This window comes from Neofelis nebulosa, chromosome 13 (genome assembly GCF_028018385.1).
Source record: "Neofelis nebulosa isolate mNeoNeb1 chromosome 13, mNeoNeb1.pri, whole genome shotgun sequence".
NCBI classification, from domain to species: Eukaryota; Metazoa; Chordata; class Mammalia; order Carnivora; family Felidae; genus Neofelis; species Neofelis nebulosa.
The window spans coordinates 38406045-38428424 of record NC_080794.1 but is presented as its reverse complement, the minus strand read 5'-3'; the positions used below and the strand labels follow the sequence as shown (position 1 = coordinate 38428424).

The 22380-nt window shown below is 39.0% G+C and overlaps 1 protein-coding gene across 8 annotated transcripts in view; it reads right to left on the bottom strand.

Annotated features, from left to right (window-relative positions):
- The window catches only part of FAM149B1 (family with sequence similarity 149 member B1), an 86869-nt gene that overhangs the window by 10307 nt on the left and 54182 nt on the right, over positions 1–22380 (bottom strand). For 6 of the 8 annotated variants that reach the window (XM_058696693.1, XM_058696691.1, XM_058696692.1 and 3 more), the window contains exon 8: positions 1286–1410. The exons of 1 other annotated variant lie outside the window; for it this stretch is intronic. In XM_058696693.1, coding sequence (XP_058552676.1) covers positions 1286–1410 — 125 coding nt within the window. The remainder of the gene's footprint in view (positions 1–1285; positions 1411–22380) is intronic. One more of the 8 variants, XM_058696690.1, reaches the window with a different exon arrangement.

The following is a 22380-nucleotide window of genomic DNA, read 5'->3' as shown; positions in this document are numbered from 1 at the left end:
ATTTACATTAGAAAAGAAAACCAAAAAGAAAACAAAATATGAAACAAAAATAGAAAAAAAAAAAGTAAACTCTGATGTAATCTCTTTCACCATCAAACAATCTTCTACTCTGCACAAACATACTTTCTCTTTCACTACCCTGGAGCAGTCAGCTACTGTCATTACCTAAAATCTGAAGACTTTTATTAGAAAGAGTTAATCTTACTTGTTCTAGTGTTACCAGGGTTTAATCTTCCTTGGACTGACATTGCCACCTTGAAGTGCTGTTGATTTTCTCTGTCAGATCATCAGTTCAGTGCCCTTTCTGGCTATCTCCTTTTCTGCTGTAGCATGCATTTTCCTCCTACTTTCTCTCAGGAATCTTTGAACTAACGCTTCTCTTTCCTTTGGTCACTAGCAGCCAGAAACATTTAAGTTAACTATTCATAACTTAGGGTACCTAACCCATAGTCAGACCACTTACTTAAGCATGTTAGAAGTATTTTATTACCACCAAGAACATTAGTTTACCTGGTTAAGCCACCAATGTGATAAGATATGGATGGGCCTTCCTGATTTTATTTTTATGTAACACATATGTAAATCCAGCAGGACAATATCAGCCAGTATGCCAACAAAGCAAATACTAGATCTGGTTGTAAAACTCAGGGTTGATGAGCATGGCTCAAGGATTAGAATCCCCCCACCCCTTTTTTGTTGGCCACAAGTTAACACTGAAACTACCATGTAGGAATTGGGACTAGATGAGGCGATGTGAGACCAGGTTCATCAGCCTTCTGCAAGAAATGGCTGTCCTTATGTCTGTCCACAGATTTAATTGGGACTACTTTTTCCTTACTTTGGTTTGCTTTTTATGCCTCAGTTATTAATGAGTACTAAACATCCAAAAGGCAAAAAAGTCAACAGATTCAAATGTCAAAAATAAAAATCAGGTAGGCTGAGAGAAGAGAAAAAGGAGTCAAAATGGAGAAATTCAAAGCATATGATGTTACCCTTTTCGTCATATCCTTTATTCTTCTCCCAAACAGACTTAGGCTAACCATATAGCTGATTCTACGTTGTGTAACTTATGGGTGACTTTTTAAAAAAGCTATTAACCCTAATTAGCTATTAATTTTTTAAACTGAAATTAAACTTATAAGTGCAGAGTCACTGGATTATTGTGATAAACACATTACTGAAAAAAAGTTAAGTCATAAATAATAAAATTAAGGCAAATAACTCTGAGCAAACTTCTGGCAAGAACAGTCATAGGTTCTCCAGTACATTCCCGTGTGGGGCTTACTGTATTTGAGGTGATGGACAGCACCTTCGACTGTGGCACTCGAGGTAAAACCAAGGGTTGTGGTTCACTCAGCACACAGGGGCTTTCTGAAACTGGTCTGGTGTTTGCAACATTACTCTCATCATCTGAACAAAGGAATAGAATCTGTTACCCATGGATATCTTCAGACCCACAACAAAACCGAAAAATAATCTTCCCTGAGAATTCATAATCTCAAGATAAGCTTCATGCATTTTTGCAGCCCAACTTAATACCACCTGCATGGTTCAAAAAACAAAACAAAAACAAAAAACAACCCTCAAATTAAGTTAAGTGGTTTCCAAGGCTGGTGATACCTACTTGTACCTGGCAGAAGGAAAAACAACTCTAGAGCAAAGCTGTCCAATAGAATATTTGGAGTTGATGGAAATACTCTACATATGCACTGTCCAATATAATGGCCTCCAGCCACATGTGGCTCTAAAGCCCTTAAATCTGGCTAGTGTTATAACCAAGTAGATTTGGAAAAGAAAAAAACTACAGAAGAGAACTAGAAATGCTAAAATTAAAAACAGAATTAATAGATTAGATCCTGCTGAAGACAGAATTAGTGAACTAGAAGAAAAATGTGAAGAAATAATTCTGAATTAAGCACAGAGGAAAAATGAAAAATATGAACTACACACTAAAAAGATAATTTTACTGTATGTAAATTATAACTTAATTTTTAAAATGGATAAAGAAAACTACAATGAAACTTCCTTTTAAGTGTTGTCAAAAAATTAAACATTGATTAGTAAGTACTGATGAGACTGCACACAGGAACTTGTGTACTTGTTAATGGGCATACAGAACTGGTACAATCACTTTGGATAATTTGATGTTATCTAGTAAATTGATGATGCATATTCTCTATGACCCAGAAAACTGTATTCCTTGGTATATACCCTAGAGGAAATCTTACACATGTGTACTAGGAGAAGTGTTCAAGATTGTTTATAGCATCATTGATCATAATTTCAAAACACTGGGTTTGGGGATTTTAGCACTTCTCATCATCAGTTATAGCTCCAAAGCTCAATTCAAGATGAGGAATCATGTTTCTGAGTAGAATTGACATGCACTTTGGGTCTTCATTGTTTCTAAATCACTTCCATTATCATCATTTGGTTTCCTGCTCTGGTTTAATTCAGAGAAAGTATATCTTTTCTTGGCAAAAATGTCCAGCGAAGCTTGTTTCTGCATTAGCAAATTAGGGTTAATAGTAACAATAATTATTCATTTTAATTATTAGGTTTGGTTTTAAAATACTCTTTCAAAAAAAGGGGGGTGCCTGGTTGGTTCAGTTGGTTAAGCATCTGACTCTTGATTTCAGCTCAGATCATGATCTTGTGTTTCATGGGATCAAGCCCCACATCAGGCTCTGTGCTGACCATGTGGAGCCTCCTTGGGATTCATTCTCATTCTCTCTCTCCCTTCCCCTAACCCCCTCTCAAAATAAATAAATAAATATTAAAAAAATAAAATATTCTTTCATAATTTGGATTTTTAAAATGGCCTGATTAAAAGTTAAATGACTAGAGTGGCTAGGGGCACCTTAACTCAGTCCGTTAAGCATCTGACTCTTGATTTCGACTCATGTTACAATCTCCTGGTTTGTGAGTTTGAGTCTTGTGTTGGGCTCTGCACAGACAGTGTGGAGTCTGCTTGGGATTCTCTCTCTCTCTCCCTGTCCCTCCCCCCTCTCAAAATAAGCAAACTTAAAAAGAAGTTTAAATGACTGTGAAAACAACAAGTTATAAAAATAAATGTTTACATTTCCTCAAGGTTTTACATACTTTTGGGTTACAGTTGACAAACCTTAAAATACCACAAGTTGTCAAATGGTCCTATGCAGTTTGGCTTTGTTCCTCATGGAGGGGTAGAAAAAGTTGCTTTAGTAGTAGGGATAGGTTTGTACCAGCACCTGTAGATTGGCTCTGATATCAACTAACCAACTGGTCCACACCAAATCCAAAAATGCAAGAGTTATTTCCATACTTCAAGATGTTACTTTTAAAAAGTAATGATAATATCTAACGTTTATTACACTCTTACATATTCCAGTAACTATTTTATATCCTCTAATGTAACTCATTTATTCCTTACAGAACCCTATGAGAATTAGTATCATACTAATATAAAGAAATTTAATCACATATATACAGAGTCTGTAGAAGTATACATAGCCACATCCACACATTTACATATGGTTTATGGCTGCATTCAAGGGCAGAGCTGAGTAATTGCAACAGCCCAACCTTGGTAAATTGTGAAAGGTGAAATGAAAGTTTTTTCTGATATCTCAGTGCTTGATACTGAAAAATTGAAAGAGTCTCTTTATTTATCGCCAGTGTTTATTATTGAGTTGCCTGGCTGGTTCAGTCAGTACAGCATGCCACTCTTGATCTCAGATCGTGAGGTCAAGCCCCACATTGGTCATGAAGCCTACTTAAAATTTAAGAAAAAAAGTATTTATTATTATTGCAGTTTGGATATGACTGTGGACTTTATAATTTATCTCATATTATCAAAACCTTAAACTCATAAACCAGTTAGTTTTTTTATTTTGTTTTGTTTTGTTTTTAGAGACAGTGGGGGAAGTGCAGAGAGAGGGAGAGAGAGTCTCAAGCAGCTCCATACCCAGCACGGAGCCCAACATGGGGCTCAATCTCACCACCCTGAGATTATGCCCTGAGCCAAATATCAAGAGTCGGATGCTTAACCAACTGAGCCACGAGGTTCCCCTTAACTAGTTAGTTTTTAAAGGGTGTTGGTTCTAAACTCTAATACTAGCTTTAAAAGAGAACTTGACAAGCATACAACAGAGTGGCTTAAAAAAGAACCCACACAGTATCAAATATAGCAAACATGGAGCAACTGGAACTCTCATACAGTACTGAAGAGTGTAAATAGATGCAACCACTTTGGAAAATTTTTTGACAGTAGCCACTGAAGTTGGAATAGCATGTTTTATGACCCGTTTGTGCTACTTTTAGTCATGTATTACATGCATAAAAGACACATACAAAAACATTCCTGCCAACACTATATGCTGGTAAACTGCAAACTACTCAAATGCCCATCAACAGTAAAATGTGATACAGTCATACAATAGAATATAACAATGAAAATATTGGGGCACCTGGGTGGCTCAGTTGATTGAGCATCTGACTTTGGCTCAGGTCATGATCTCATGGTTCATGGGTTCAAGCCCCATGTCAGGCTCTGTGTTAACAGGTCAGAGCCTGGAGCCTGCTTCGGATTCTGTGTGTCCCTCCCTCTCTGTACCTCCCCTGCTCATGCTCTGTCTCTCTCTCTCTGGCAGGTAGGAGGGAGGAGAGAGTGGGATGATGGGTATTGAGGAGGGCACCTGTTGGGATGAGCACTGGGTGTTGTATGGAAGCCAATTTGACAATAAATTTCATATTAAAAAAAAAGGAAAAAAGAGGAAAAACAAAAAAATAAATAAAACTATTTCTCCATCAAAAAAATAAAATAGAAAAATAAAAAAATAAAAATTACCGCCAAAATTAAAAAAATAAAGATTAAAAAAATGTTTAAAAAAAACCAATGAAAATATTACTACAAGCAAAAACAGTTGAATTTAGCAATGTTGAGTTTAAAAAGACAGATGCAGAATAGTATATACTATAGCAATCCATTCTTATAAAGTTATAAAACAGACAAAATTAATCCTAATAGGATAGGGTTACTCTTTGGGATGTAGAAGTTTAGTAAGTGACTGAGAGAAAGCACGAGAGGGGTTTGTGAAGTGTTGGTAACATTTTATTCTTGGTCTGGGCACTGGTCATATATGTGGATTCATTTTTTTTTTTTTACTTGAAGTATAGTTGACACATGAGTTTCAGGTGTACAACACAATGATTTGACAATTATGTACACTTCAGAATTCTTGCTACTGATGCATAGTTACCATCTCTTACCAAAATTGTTACTATATTTTGAATATATTCCCTATACTGTACTTTATCCCAGTGACTTATTGTATAACTGGCAGTTTGTACCTCTTAATCTTCCTCACCTATTTCATTTATCCCCCCACCACCCTTCCCTCTGGCAACCACTAGTTTGTTCTCTGTGAGTCTGTTTTTATTTCCCTTACTTTTCCCCTTTTGTTTCCCTTTCCCACTTATTTTTTTTAATATTTATTTTGAGAGAGAAAGAGCAAGAGTGGGGTAAGAGCAGAGAAAGAGGCGGAGAGAGATAATCCCAAGCAGGCTCTGCGCTATCAGTGCAGAGCCTGACACAGGGCTTGAACTCACAAACCGTGATATTATGACCTAAGCTGAAATCAAGTGTCAGACACTTAACTGACTGAGCCACACGGGCACCCCTATTTCGTTTTTTACATTACACTTAGAAGTTAAATCATGGTATTTGTGTTTTTCTATCTTATTTAACTTAGCATAATACTTTTTAGGACCATCCATGTTGTTGGGAATGGCAAGATTTCTTTCTTTTTTTTCAATGGTTATTTATTTTTTTTATTTTTATTTTTTTTCAATATATGAAGTTTATTTTCAAATTGGTTTCCATAGAACACCCAATGCTCATCCCAAAAGGTGCCCTCCTCAATACCCATCACCCACCCTCCCCTCTCTCCCACCCCCCATCAGCCCTCAGTTTGTTCTCAGTTTTTAAGAGTCTCTTATGCTTTGGCTCTCTCCCACTCTAACCTTTTTTTTTTTTTTCTTCCCCTCCCCCATGGGTTCCTGTTAAGTTTCTCAGGATCCACGTAAGAGTGAAACATATGGTATCTGTCTTTCTCTGTATGGCTTATTTCACTTAGCATCACACTCTCCAGTTTGATCCACGATGCTACAAAGGGCCATATTTCATTCTTTCTCATTGCCACATAGTACTTCATTGTGTATATAAACCACAATTTCTTTATCCATTCATCAGTTGATGGACATTTAGGCTCTTTCCACAATTTGGCTATTGTTGAGAGTGCTGCTATAAACATTGGGGTACAAGTGCCCCTATGCATCAGTACTCCTGTATCCCTTGGGTAAATTCCTAGCAGTGCTATTGCTGGGTCATAGGGTAGGTCTGTTTTTAATTTTTTGAGGAACCTCCACACTGTTTTCCAGAGTGGCAGCACCCGTTTGCATTCCCACCAACAGTGCAGGAAGACTCTCGTTTCTCCACATCCTCTCCAGCATCTATAGTCTCCTGGTTTGTTCGTTTTAGCCACTCTAACTGGTGTGAGGTGATATCTGAGTGTGGTTTTGATTTGTATTTCCCTGATAAGGAGCGACGTTGAGCATCTTTTCATGTGCCTGTTGGCCATCCAGATGTCTTCTTTAGAGAAGTGTCTATTCATGTTTTCTGCCCATTTCTTCACTGGATTATTTGTTTTTTGGGTGTGGCGTTTGGTGAGCTCTTTATAGATTCTGGATACTGGCCCTTTGTCCGATATGTCATTTGCAAATATCTTTTCCCATTCCGTTGATTGCCTTTTAGTTTTGTTGATTGTTTCCTTTGCTGTGCAGAAGCTTTTTATCTTCATGAGGTCCCAATAGTTCATTTTTGCTTTTAATTCCCTTGCCTTTGGGGATGTGTCGAGTAAGAAATTGCTACGGCTGAGGTCAGAGAGGTCTTTTCCTGCTTTCTCCTCTAGGGTTTTGATGGTTTCCTGTCTCACATTCAGGTCCTTTATCCATTTTGAGTTTATTTTTGTGAATGGTGTGAGAAAGTGGTCTAGTTTCAACCTTCTGCATGTTGCTGTCCAGTTCTTCCAGCACCATTTGTTAAAGAGACTGTCTTTTTTCCATTGGATATTCTTTCCTGCTTTGTCAAAGATTAGTTGGCCATACTTTTGTGGGTCTAGTTCTGGGGTTCCTATTCTATTCCATTGGTCTATGTGTCTGTTTTTGTGCCAATACCATGCTGTCTTGATGATGACAGCTTTGTAGTAGAGGCTAAAGTCTGGGATTGTGATGCCTCCTGCTTTGGTCTTCTTCTTCAAAATTACTTTGGCTACCCGGGGCCTTTTGTGGTTCCATATGAATTTTAGGATTGCTTGTTCTAGTTTCGAGAAGAATGCTGGTGCAATTTTGATTGGGATTGCATTGAATGTGTAGATAGCTTTGGGTAGTATTAACATTTTAACAATATTTATTCTTCCAACCCATGAGCACGGAATATTTTTCCATTTCTTTATATCTTCTTCAGTTTCCTTCATAAGCTTTCTATAGTTTTCAGCATACAGATCTTGTACATCTTTGGTTAGATTTATTCCTAGGTATTTTATGCTTCTTGGTGCAATTGTGAATGGGATCAGTTTCTTTATTTGTCTTTCTGTTGCTTCATTATTAGTGTATAAGAATGCAACTGATTTCTGTACACTGATTTTGTATCCTGCAACTTTGCTGAATTCATGTATCCATTCTAGTAGACTTTTGGTGGAGTCTATCTGGTTTTCCACGTATAATATCATGTCATCTGCAAAAAGTGAAAGCTTGACTTCATCTTTGCCAGTTTTGATGCCTTTGATTTCCTTTTGTTGTCTGATTGCTGATGCTAGCGCTTCCAACACTATGGTAAACAACAGCAGTGAGAGTGGACATCCCTGTCGTGTTCCTGATCTCAGGGGGAAAGCTCTCAGTTTTTCCCCATTGAGGGTGATATTAGCTGTGGGCTCTTCATAAATGGCTTTTATGATACTTAAGTATGTTCCTTCTATCCCGACTTTCTTGAGGGTTTTTATTCAGAAAGGATGCTGAATTTTGTCAAATGCTTTTTCTGCATCAATTGACAGGATCATATGGTTCTTATCTTTTCTTTTATTAATGTGATGTATCACGTTGATTGATTTGCGAATGTTGAACCAGCCCTGCATCCCAGGAATGAATCCCACTTGATCATGGTGAATAATTCTTTTTATAAGCTGTTGAATTCGATTTGCTAGTATCTTATTGAGAATTTTTGCATCCATATTCATCAGGGATATTGGCCTATAGTTCTCTTTTGTTACTGGGTCTCTGTCTGGTTTAGGAATCAAAGTAATACTGGCTTCATAGAATGAGTCTGGAAGTTTTCCTTCCCTTTCTATTTTTTGGAACAGCTTGAGAAGGATAGGTATTATCTCTGCTTTAAATGTCTGGTAGAATTCCCCAGGGAAGCCATCTGGTCCTGGACTCTCATTTGTTGGGAGATTTTTGATAACTGATTCAATTTCTTCGCTGGTTATGGGTCTGTTCAAGCTTTCCATTTCCTCCTGTTTGAGTTTTGGAAATGTGTGGGTGCTTAGGAATTTGTCCATTTCTTCCAGGTTGTCCAGTTTGTTGGCATATAATTTTTTATAGTATTCCCTGATAATTGCTTGTATTTCTGAGGGATTGGTTGTAATAATTCCATTTTCATTCATGATTTTATCTATTTGGGTCATCTCCCTTTTCTTTTTGAGAAGGCTGGCTAGAGGTTTATCAATTTTGTTTATTTTTTCAAAAAACCAACTCTTGGTTTCATTGATATGCTCTACAGGTTTTTTAGATTCTATATTGTTTATTTCTGCTCTGATCTTTATTATTTCTCTTCTTCTGCTGGGTTTGGGGTGCCTTTGCTGCTCTGCTTCTGTTTCCTTTAGGTGTGCTGTTAGATTTTGTATTTGGAATTTTTCTTGTTTCTTGAGATAGGCCTGGATTGCAATGTATTTTCCTCTCAGGACTGCCTTCACTGCATCCCAAAGCGTTTGGATTGTTGTATTTTCATTTTCGTTTGTTTCCATTTTTTAATTTCTTCTCTAATTGCCTGGTTGACCCATTCATTCTTTAGTAGGGTGTTCTTTAACCTCCATGCTTTTGGAGGTTTTCCAAACTTTTTCCTGTGGTTGATTTCAAGTTTCATAGCATTGTGGTCCGAAAGTATGCATGGTATGATCTCAATTCTTGTATACTTATGAAGGGCTGTTTTGTGACCCAGTATGTGATCTATCTTGGAGAATGTTCCATGTGCACTCAAGAAGAAAGTATATTCTGTTGCTTTGGGATGCAGAGTTCTAAATATATCTGTCAAGTCCATCTGATCCAATGTATCAGTCAGGGCTCTTGTTTCTTTATTGATCCTGTGTCAAGATGATCTATCCATTGTTTTAAGTGGAGTATTAAAGCCCCCTGATATTACCACATTCTTATCAATAAGGTTGCTTCTGTTTGTGATTGTTTTATATATTTGGGGGCTCCCGTATTTGGTGCATAGACATTTATAATTGTTAGCTCTTCCTGATGGATAGTCCCTGTACTTATTATATAATGCCCTTCTTCATCTCTTGTTACAGCCTTTAATTTAAAGTCTAGTTTATCAGATATAGGTATGGCTACTCCAGCTTTCTTTTGACTTCCAGTAGCATGATAGATAGTTCTCCACCCCCTCACTTTCAATCTGAAGGTGTCCTCAGGTCTAAAATGAGTCTCTTATAGACAGCAAATAGATGGGTCTTGTTTTTTTTATCCATACTGATACCGTATGTCTTTTGGTTGGAGCGTTTAGTCCACTTACATTCAGTGTTATTATTGAAAGATATGGGTTTAGAGTCATTGTGATGTCTGTAGATTTCATGCTTGTAGTGATGTCTCTGGTATTTTGTGGTCCTTGTAACATTTCACTCACAGAATCCCCCTTAGGATCTCTTGTAGGGCTGGTTTAGTGGTGATGAATTCCTTCAGTTTTTGTTTGTTTGGGAAGACCTTTATCTCTCCTTCTATTCTAAATGACAGATTTGCTGGGTAGAGGATTCTCGGCTGCATATTTTTTTTCTGTTCATTGCCTTGAAGATTTCCTGCCATTCCTTTCTGGCCTGCCAAGTTTCAGTAGATAGGTCTGCCACTAGTCTTATGGGTCTCCCTTTGTAGGTTAGAGCCTGTTTATCCCTAGCTGCTTTCAGAATTTTCTCTTTATCCTTGTGTTTTGCCAGTTTCACTATGATATGTCATGCAGAAGATCGATTCAAGTTATGTCTGAAGGGAGTTCTCTGTGCCTTTTGGATTTCAATGCCTTTTTCCTTCCCCACATCAGGGAAGTCTCAGCTATGATTTGTTCAGGTACACTTTCAGCCCCTTTCTCTCTCTCTTCCTCTTCTGGAATTCCTATTATCCAGATATTGTTCCGTTTGATTGCATCACTTAGTTCTCTAATTCTCCTCTCATACTCCTGGATTTTTTTTTATCTCTCTTTTTCTCAGCTTCCTCTTTTTCCATAATTTTATCTTCTAAGTCACCAATCTCTCCTCTGCCTCCTCAATCCAAGCTGTGGTCGCCTCCATTTTATTTTGCACATCATTTATACTATTTTTTTTAGCTCCTCATGACTATTTCTTAGTCCTTGATCTCTGTAGCAATAGATTCTCTGCTGTCCTCTATACTTTTTTCAAGCCCAGCATTTAATTTTATGACTATTATTCTAAATTCTTGTTCCATTATATTGCTTAAATCGTTTTTGATGAATTTGTTAGCTGTCGCTACTTCCTGGAGTTTCTTTTGAGGAGAATTCTTCCGTTTCATCACTTTGGGTAGTCCCTGGGGTAGCTCCAAACTGCAGGGCACTTCCCCTGTACTGTCCAGAGTACAGTGGGCAGGGCCTCAGTCAGACCCAATGTCTGCTCCGAGCCCACTGCTGGGGCCACAATCAGACTGGTGTGTACCTTATCTTCTCCTCTCCCAGGGGAAGGACTCACTGTGGAGTAGTGTGACTCCCGTCTGGGCTACTTGCACACTGCCAGGATTGTGGTGCTGCTTCTATGGGATCTGGAGTATTAGCTGGGGTGGATCCGCAAGGTGCCAAGGGGCAGGAGGAGCAAGCTCAGCTCACTTTGCCTTTGGTGGTGCAGGAGGGGCCTATCAGCACCAGGAGGGAGGCAGACCCGGTGGAGGGATGGATCCACAGAAGCACACAGTTGGGTGTTTGTGTGGTGCAAGCAAGTTTGGTGATGGGAACTGGTTCCTTTTGGAAATTCGGCTGGGGGATGGGAGAGGGAGATGGCGCTGGCCAGCGCCTTTGTTCCCCGCCAAGCTGAGCGCTGTCTTCTAGGGTTCAGCAACTCTCCCTCCTGGTGTCCTCTCGCCCTCCCTGCTCTCTGAGAACAGAGCTATTGACTTTTAATATTCCAGATGTAAGTCCTGCTGGCTGTCAGAACTCATGCAGTCTGGCCCCTCCGCTTTTGCAAGCCAGACTTGGGGGCTCTGCCTTGCTGGGTGGCTGCCCCTCCACTGCCCTGGCTCCCTCCCGCCAGTCCGTGTAGCACGCACCACCTCTCCACCCTTCCTACCCTCTTCCATGCACCTCTTGTCTATGCTTGGCTCCGGAGAGTCCATTCTGCTAGTCTTCTGGTGGTTTTCTGGGTTATTTAGGCAGAGGTGGGTGGAATCTAATCGATCAGCAGGACACGGTGAGCCCAGTGTCCTCCTACCCCACCATCTTCCCGAAATCCTCTTTTAACGTATTTTAAAATACAGTTTGCTAATATTTTGTTGAAGATTTTTGTATGTGTGTTCATCAGGGATATTGGTCTGTAATTTTATGTTTTTGTATTTGTCTTCTTTTGTATCAGGATAATTCTGATCTTATAGAATGAACTTGGAAGCATTCCTTCCTCTTCTGTTTTTTGGAATAGTTTGAGAGGGGTAGTTATTAATTTGTCTTAAAATGTTTGCTAGAATTCACCTGTAAAGCATCATGTCCCAGACTTTTCTTAGAAATTTTTTTATTACAAATTCAAAATTCTGTTACTAATAATTGATCTGTTCAGATTTTCTGGTTCTTTCTCATTTAGTCTTAGAGAATTGTATGTTTCCATTAATTTATCCATTTCTTCTAGATTATCTAATTTGTTGGTATATGATTTTTGATGTAGTATCTTATTATCCTTGCATTTCTATGGATTAGTTTGTACCTTCTCTTTCATTTCTGATTTATTTGAGCCCTCTTTTTTTATTGGTGAGTGTGGTACTAAAGGTTTATCAATTTTAATTTTCAAAGAAACAGCCCTTAGTTTCAGTGATCTTTTCTAATGATTTGTAGTCTCTAATTCATTTGTTTCTACTTTGAGCATGATTATTTTCTTCCTTCTGCTAACTCTGGGCTTTGTTCTACTTTTTCTAGTTCCTTTATGTGTAAAATTTGAAAGTTTGAGACTTTTCTTGGTTTTTCAGATAGCCCTGTATTGCTATAACCTTCCCTCTTGGAAGCGCTTTTGCTGTGTCCCAAAGATTTTGAACCATCATGTTTCCATTTTCATTTGTATCCAGGTATTTTTTTATTTCCTCTTCAATTTTTTTCATTGACCCATTTGGGCTATTTAGTAATATGTTGTTTAGCCTCCACGTGTTTGTATTTCTTCCTGTTTTTTTCTTGTAATTGATTTCTCATTTCATACCATTGTGATTGGAAAAGATACTTGATATTATTTAAATGTTAAATTTATTGAGACTGATTTTGTGGACTAACATGATCTATCCTTGAGAATGTTCCATGTATACTTGTTTCATGTGTATTCTGTTTTAGGATGGAATCTTCTGTATATATCTGTTAACTCTACCATGTGTGATGTATCATCCAAAGCCACTGTTTCCTTATTGATCTGCTATCTAAATGATATATACATAAATAGATATGGGATGTTGAAGTCCCCTCATATTATTGTATTATACTGTACATTTCTACCTTTGTGTTTGTTAATATTTGCTTCATATATTTAGGTACTCCTATATTGGATGTGTAGATATTTACAATTGTTATATTCTCTTGTTGGATTGATCCCTTCATTATTATGTAATGCTCCTCTTTGTTTTAAATTTTTTTTAACGTTTTTATTCACTTTTTGAGAAACAGAGACTGTGAGCGGGGGAGGGACAGAGAGAGAGGGAGACACAGATCCAAAGCAGTCTCCAGGCTCTGAGCTGTCAGCACAGACCCTGATGCAGGGCTCAAAACCAGAAACTGTGAGATCGTGACCTCAGCCAAACTCTGTCGCCCAACAGACTGAGCCACCCAGGCGCCCCTATATTCTTTGTTTTAAAGTCTCTTTTGTCTGATGTAAGTATAGCTACTCCAAGTTTCTTGTGGTTTCCATTTGCATGAAATATCTTTGTCTATCCCTTCATTTTTAATCTCTGTGTGTCCTTAAATCTAAAATGAGTTTCTTTTAGGCAGCATACATATGCGTCTTGTTTTTTTTATCCAGTTACCAAATTTTATTTTTGAGAGAGAGCCTGAGTGGGGGAGGGGCAGAGAGACAGGGGGATAGAGGATCCCAAACGGGTGCTGTGCTGACAGCAGTGAGCCTGATGCCAGGCTCAAACTCATGAACTGTGAGATCATGACCTGAGCTGAAGTTGGATGCTCAACCAACTGAGCCACTAGGCACCCCTAGTCACCAAATTTCTTTTGATTGGAGCATTTAGTCCATTTACTTAAAGTAATTATTGGTAGGTATATACTTATGGCCATTTTGTTAATTGTATTCTTGTTATTTTTGCATTCTTCCCTGTTCTTTTCTTCTTTTTTTGCTCTCTTCCCTTGTGGTTTGATGACTTCCATTATTGTTATTTTTGGATTCCTTTCTGTTTTGCGTGTGTGTATCTGTCATAGGTTGTCAGTGTGACATCTGTAACATCCTATTTATATATAGTAGTCTATATTAAGTTGATGGTTCCTTAACTTTGAATACATTCTAAAAGCAGTAGATTTTTATTCCTTCATGTTTTATGTATATGATATCATATTTTAGATCTTTTTATTTGGTGTATCTTGACCAACTTTTATAGGTATAATACAAGTTACTACTTATACTAGCTTTATAAGTGATTGATTACTACCATTACTATATGTTTGCTTTTAACAGTAAAATATTTTTCCTTTCGAAATTTTCTTCTACTTATGGCCTTTTCATTTCCACTTAAAGTGCCTTTAACATTCTTTGTAAGGCTGGTTTAGTAGTGATGAACTCTAACTTTTGTTTGTCTGGGAAACTCTTTCTGAATGATAACCCTGCCAGGTAGTATATTCTTGATTGTAGGTTATTCATTTCAGCACTTTGAATATATTATGCCACACCCTTCTGGTTTGCAGAGTTCCTACTCAAAAATCAGCTGATAGCCTTATGAGGTTTCTCTTGTATGTAACTGTTACCTTTCCTCTTGCTGCTTTTAAGATTCTTTGTCTTTAATTTTTGCCATTTTAATTATGTGTCTTGGTGTGGACTTCCTTAAGTTCATCATATTTGAGTTTTTCTGCAATTCCTGGGCCTGGATCTCTGTTTCCTTCCCAAGATTAGGGACGTTTTGGCTATTATTTCTTCAAATAAGTTTTCTACTGTCTTCTCTCTCTTGTTCTCTCTCTATCTCTCTCTCTCCTTCTGTGACCCCTGCAATGTGAATGTCATTACACTTAGTATTATCATGGAGGTTTCTTAACCTAGTCTCTTTTTAAAATTCTTTTTTCTTTTTCTGTTCAGTTTGGTTACTTTCCATTACCCTGTCTTCCAGATCACTGAACCATTCTCCTGCATCCTCTAATCTGCTGTTGATTCCCTCTGGTGTATTTTTCACTTCAGTTACTGCATTTTTCAATCTGTTTCTTTCATATTTTCTATACCTTTCTATCTTCTACTGTTCTCTCAAGTCCAGTGAGTATCTTTGAACTCTTCAGTAGGTAGATTGCTTATCTCTATTGCATTTAGATGTTTTTCTATTGTTCTGTCTTGTTCTTTCATTTCAACCTATTCCTTGGTCTCCTGATTTTTTCTGATTCTTTGCTTCTGTGTATTAGGCCTGATTCTGAAAGTGGTTGCCTTATGTAGAAGGTATCCTGTGGTGTGTTATAGTGCATTCCACCCTGGTCACCAGAACCAGGGCTATCCCCTGTGTGGGCTACCTGCACCCTCTGTTGTTCTTGACCCAAGACTACTGTGGGAGCTCTTGTGGGAGTGTTTGCCTCTTGAGCACCTCACTGAGAAGCCTGGCTGAAGCTGCTGTAGGCTCAGTGGTGAGCAGGACTAGTCCTCAGCCTAGCCGTTGCAGTGACCCACTGTGACTGCTGCAGGTGCAGTATTTGGCAGGTCTTGCCCCTGGTGTGGCTAGCTGAGAGACTCAGCAGCACTTACTATTGACATGCTGGTATGTTAGGTTAGCTTCCCCACTTCCCAGGGCAGGCATCACTTTGTAGATGAGCTGCTCTTGGCCAAGGCTGACTGCCAGGTGTGGCAGGGTGGGAGCCACTTTTGGAGGCAACTGCCAAGTTGGTTGGGTTGGGTGGGGTGAGATCACAGGGAAATGCTGGAGCAGAGCAAGTAATGCCAACAAGATAGATGGAGGTGTCAGAACTGGCTCCCACAAGTGTCTTTTCTGAGTTAGGGAAAGGATAATGGTGTCTGCAAGTACTTCTCTTCCTAGAGAAAGTTGCCACACATCACTTTTTCTCTGGCATATGTCCTAAAATTAGTCAAGAAATAGCCAGGAAGATGATGGAAGGTACCTAGACTCTCTTTGTCCCACGAATACAACTAGATAAGTATCAAATATCTGAGAAATCAACCTGAAGACTGACAGAACAACTCCACAACTAAAGAGAGAAGAGGCCATATCGAAGAAGGTAGGAAGTGCAGAGATGTGGTTTAGGGCGGAAATGGATCTTGGCTGATGTGGAGGGGTGGGAGCAATGAATGCAGAGAAGGGTGAGAGCGAGAGGAGCATACAGGGGAATACACAAGGAGAACGTTTCCCCATAGTCACTGGCTTAGAAAGTGAGAAGGGCAGAATTTCATGAGTTCTTGCAACCAGCGGGGCTTAAAGCCTGGAATTGTAAAAGTCAGCAGGCTTGGCTAGGATAGAGCCAAGTGTTCCTGAGAGCATTCACAAGAGACACCACTCCAAGAACAAAAGAGCTGGCTAGTGCCATTTTCCTCCCCCACCCCTCAGCATAAACACAGCCACCTGTGGGAATCAGTACAGTGCACACACCAGCTGCCTACACTAAGCCCCACACCCTGCACTCCAATGAATTGCCCTCCTCAGTCATGCTAACTTTGTCCCAGTGTGGCAGGACCTCCCCCAGAAGACCAGCACAAACCCTGCCTATACCACATCTCTCAACCAGAGAGTTTTACAGGGCTTCAGTTCCAGTGGAGGTGTGACAGGTCTCATTTCACAAGCACACAAGAGCATACCTAGTTTTAACTCACCACATTGAGGTTTGGGACCACACACTTGCCCACTGCAGGCAAGGCAAGCCTCTGCAGATGACTGACCTGAAGGACAGAGCATCCAGAACACAACAGCAGAGCATATGCAGCACACACATGGCATGAAGTGCCAGGCCCTGGCCACTATATGACCTCTTCCTCATAAAGCCATTACTCTCAGGAATAAGGGATACAACTGGCTTCTCTAGAATAGAGAAGCAGTCAGAGGCTTAGACAAAATGAGAAGACAGAGAAATTTATCCTAAATGAAAAACCAAAATAAAGTCACTGCCAGAGATGTAAGTGAAACAGATATAAACAATCATGAGGGTACTCACTACACTTGAGAAAAGAATGGAAGACACCAGTGAGACCCTTACCACAGAGATAAAAGAGTTAAAAAAGAACCAAAAAATGAAAAGTACAATAAACGGGATTAGAAACGCATGATGCAAAGAATAGCAGGTTGAAAGAATCAGAAGAACAAATTCATGACCTAGAAGACAAAATAATAGAAAGCAATGAGGTTGAACAAAAGGGAAAGAATACCGCAAATTGAACATAGACTTAAAGATCTCATTGACTGTATCAAACATTATGTTTGTATTATAGGAGTCCCAGAAGAAGAGAGAGTAAAGGGGGCATAAAATTTATTTGAAGAAATAATAGCTGAAAACTTCCCTAATCTGAGGAAGGAAACATATCCAGATCCAAGAGGCATGGAGAATTCCAAACAAAGTCAACAAAAGCAGACCATACCAAGACATATTGTAATTAAATTTGCAAAATACAGTGATAAAGAAAAAATCTTAAAAGCAGCAAGACAAAAGAAGTCACTAACTTACGAAGAAAAACCCATAAGGCTAGCAGGAGATTTGTTAACAGAAACTTGGTAAGCCAGTAGGGAGTGGCATGAAATATTCAGAGTGCTGAATAGGAAAAATCTGCAGCCAGGAATACTCTTTCAGCAAGGCTATCATTCAAAATAGAAGGAGAGTGGGAAGCCTGCATGGCTCAGTTGGTTGAGCGTCCAACTTCAGTTTAGGCCATGATCTCATGGTTCATGAGTTCAAGCCCCGCATCGGGCTTGCTGCTCTCAGTGCAGAGCCCACTTTGGATCCTCTGTCTCCCTCTCTCTCTGTCTCTCCCCTGCTCATGCTCTCTCTCAAAAATAAATAAACATTAAAAAAATAATAGAAGGAGATAAATAGTTTCTCAGACAAACAAAAACTAATGGAGTTTGTGACCACTAAAACACCCCTGCAAGAAATACTAAAGGGGATTCTCTGAGTGGAAAGAATTGACTAAAAGTGGACAGTATAAAGGCAGGAAAAACAAAATCAGTAAAAATGAGCATTTCTGTAAAAAAAAAATTAGTCAAGAAACTCACAAACAAGAATATAAAATATAATATATACCTAAACTGTGGGGAGGCAAGGAAAAAAAGAATGGGTTCAAACTTAAACAACCATCAACTTAATATAGACTGCTATATGCAGAAGAGGTTATATACAAACCTGATGGTAACCATATATAAAAAAACTACTAGCATGCAAATAGTAAAAGAAGGAAATCCAAATATGTCACTAAAGAAAATATCAAAACACAAAAAAGAGAAGACAAGAAGGGATCAGAAAATTCCAGGAATAATCACAAGTAATTAAATGGCAATAAATACATAAAAATTAATAATTACTTTGAATGTAAACAAACTAAATACTCCAATCAAAAGACATAATGTGTCAGAATAGATTAAAAAACAGCACCCATCTATATATCCTGCCTACAAGAGACTCATTTTAGACCATAAAGATACCTACATATTGAAAGTGAGAGGATGGAGAAACATTTATCACACAACTGGATGTCAAAATAAAGGCAGAATAGCAATACTTGTATCAAACTAGACTTTAAAACAAAAACTTGGTAACAAGAAAAAAAGTGGTGCTATATTAATAATAAAGGGAACAATCCAAGAAGATCTAACAACTGTAAATATTTATGCATCTAACATGGAAGCACCCAAATACATAAAACAGTAACAAACATAAAGGAACTGATAATAATACAATAACAGGAGACTTTAACATCCCACTTACATTGGTGAACATATCATCTAAGCAGAAAATTAACAAGGAAATAATGGCTTTGAATGACACACTGGACTGGATGGACCTAATAGATATATTCAGAACATTCCATCCTAAAACAGCAGAATACACATTCTTTTCAAATGCACACCGAACATTCTCTAGAGTAGATCACATATTTAGGCCACAAATAAGCCTCAACAAATACAGTATTGAAATCATACAATGTACCTTTTCTTTTTTTTCTTTTTTAATTTTTTTTTTAACGTTTATTTATTTTTGAGACAGAGAGAGACAGAGCATGAACGGGGGAGGGTCAGAGAGAGAGGGAGACACAGAATCTGAAACAGGCTCCAGGCTCTGAGCCATCAGCACAGAGCCTGATGTGGGGCTCGAACTCACAGACCGTGAGATCATGACCTGAGCCGAAGTCGGACGCTTAACCGACTGAGCCACCCAGGCGCCCCACAATGTACCTTTTCTGATAACAACATTATGAAACCAGAAGTCAACGACACACACAAAAAAAAAATCTGGAAAGACCACAAATACATGGAGGTTAAATACCATGCTACTAAACAATGAGTGAGTCAAATAGGAAATAAAATAAGAAATTTTAAAAAATACATGGAAACAAATGAAAATATAATAGTCTAAAACCTTTGGGATGCAGCAAAAGCTGTCCTAAGGGGGAAGTATATACCAATACAGGCCTACCTTAAGAAGCAAGAAAAATCTCAAATAAACTATCTAATCTTACACCTAAAGGAGATAGAAAAAGAACAATAAACAAAGTGTAAAGCCAACAGAAGGAAGGAAATAATGAAGATGAGAGCAGTGATAAGTCACATAAAAACTAAAAAACAGAACAATAGAGAGGAGGAGTTAGATGGCAGAGAAGTAGGGGGACCTTGGGCTTTCCTAGTCCCTCAAACAGCTGTATTGAGGTCAGATCACTTGGAACACCCAGGAAATCGACCTGTGGACTGGCAGAAGGATCTCTGCAGTTAGAGGGAGACAGTGTGGCAGGTGTGAGGTGCATGGAAGTGAATTTGGGGAGAGAATGGCAGTGCCATGGAGGGGAAGGGACCTTTCTATGGAGAGACAAAAGGGAGAGAAAGAAAAAGGGGTTCAGAGAGTGCAGCGTTGGTTTTGCACAAGAGGAAAACCTCTCTGGACCATGGACTGGGGACCGGGAAGTACTGAGTGTTGCAGGTTTTGTTTGTTTGTTTGTTTGCTTGCTTGCTTGTTTTTTCCAAGCAGAGTTTGGAGCTCAAACTCAAGTTTTGGAAGTGTGCAACTTTCTCTGGAGCAGAGCCGTGGAGTACACCCCTGGTGAACAGGGAGCTGACTTTGGAGTGCATAGCATGGTGTAGAGATCTCCAGGGCACATTGAAAGAGATTATTCCCCTAACTGGAGTACTTTTGAAAGAGGGTATATTGCCTCCCCAAGAGCAAAAGATTCTGCAAATGCCAGCAAAACACTTTCATCAGCAGGGGACAGAGGTGCATTCAGAGGGAACATAACCTTTGCTGCTTTTAGTGGTGCTATACCATATATTCCACACACAGCTCAGATGTGGGACTGTTTTTCAGGGTGAAATGACTTCAGACACAGTGTAGAAAGCTCTAATCTGGAGGATGGGGTGGGTCCACACAATGCTAGGTCCTTCAAGACTTTGAGTTTTGAATCACAGCCGTGTGCCAAAGAAAAAATGCAGTAAACTTGTGGCACACTGTAAACTGACTTCCCTCGCTATTCTGTGAGGGCTGCCTGAACAGCAGGGGTTGTGAGATCCCCTGTTCAGGGAGGAGAGATTGAGGAGGTGCCATTTCCTGCCCCCCGACATACACCAAAACAGTGGGACTTGAGAGAGCAACATAATGGCCCCCAGTGGAGGCAAGAGCCACTTACACCAAACCCCTCTCCCCTATGCCTGGCAACTGCTTATTTACTGGGGCAAGACTGACTGAGACAATGCAGCAGGACTCTCCTCCAGAAGACCAGCACAGCCAGTACCCTGTGTGTGCCAAGTGTACTGAAAAACAAGCGCTTCAAAATGACAACAGCAATTCTGGTAGAAATAGGACCAGGCTTACTTTTCTTTTGGAATCAGACTCATAGTTCTCATTTCCTCCCCGTACCCCTCAGGCTTCTTTTTTGCTTTTCTTTCTTTTTCCTTAATTTTCCCTTGGAATTACCCTTGTTTTTTTGATTCACTGTTGGGGGTTTTTTTGGTTCCCTTTCCTTTTCTCTTTTTTTGAGATCAGTTGTTTTTTTTTTTTTTTCCTCCTCCTTAGGCTTATTTTAACAAACAAATCAAAGCACACCTAGTTAAAGGTCTAGACACTCCCCACCACAAGCAAGGAGGAGCTCTGCAGAGGACTGACCAGTGGGAAAGAGCAGCCAAAACACAACAGCAGAGTGCACACAGTGCACACCGGAAATGCTTCTGGAAATGCCAGGCCCTGGACAGTGTATGACCCCTTTTTAATGTAGCATTACTCTCAGGTGCAGGAAATGTACCAAGCTTTTAAAACACACAAAGAGAATCTTAGCCAAAATGACAAGATGGAAAACTTCTCCCCAAAACAAAATTCAGGAAGAAATCACAGCTAAGGAATTGCTTAAAACAGATTTAAGCAATATATCTGAACAATAATTTAAAATACCACGCATAAGGCTAATAGCTCAGCTTGAAAAAAGCATAGGGGACACCAGAGAAATACTTGCTGCAGAGATCAAAGACCTAAAAACTAGTCAGGCTGAAATAAAAAACGCTATAACTGAGATACAAAACCAATTGGATACAGTCATAGTGAGGAGTGAAGGGAAGAGAGGAGAGAATAGGTGATATGAAAGATAAAATTATGGAAACTAATAAAGCTGAAAAGAAGAGGAAAAGGAAAATCTTAGATATTGAGAGGAGACTTAGAGAACTTAGTGATTCCGTAAAATGAAACAATATCCGTATCATAGGAGTCTCAGAAGAAGAGCAGGGAAAAGGGGCAGAAGGCTTATTTGAACAAATTATAGATGAGAACTTCCCTAATTTGGGGAAGGAAACAGGCATTCATGTCCAAGAGGCACAGAGAACTCCCCTCAAAGTCAATAAAAACTGGTCAACACCACAACATATCACAGTGAAACTTGCAAAATATAGAGAGAATTCTGAAAGCAGCTAGGAACAAAAGGTCATTAATCTATAAGGGTAGACACATAAGGTTAGTAGCAGACCTATCCACTGAAATTTGGCAGGCCCAAAGGGAGTGGCAGGAACTATTCAATGTGCTGAATTCGAAAAATATGTAGCCAAAGATTTTGCATCCAGCAACGTTGTCACTCACAGTAGTGGGAGAGATAAAGAGTTTCCCAGACAAACGAAAACTAAAGGAGTTTCCCAGACAAACGAAAACTAAAGGCCACTAAACTGACCTTGCAAGAAATTTTAAGGTGGACTGTGTAAGTGGAGACAAAAAAAAAGACCAAAGCAACAAAAACTACAGTGGATCAGAGAACATCACTAATCATACCAACTCTACAAGTAACACAATAGCACTAAATTCATATCTTTCAGTAATCACTCTGAATGTAAATGGACTAAATGCTCAAATAAAAAGACACAGTGTGTCAGAATGGATTAAAAAAACAAGATCCATCTAATATGTTGCCTACAAGAGACTCATTTTAGATGTAAAGACACTTGCAGATTGAAAGTGAGGGGATGGAGAACGATCTATTATGCTATTAGGCTATGAGGTCAAAGAAAGCCAAAGTAGCCATA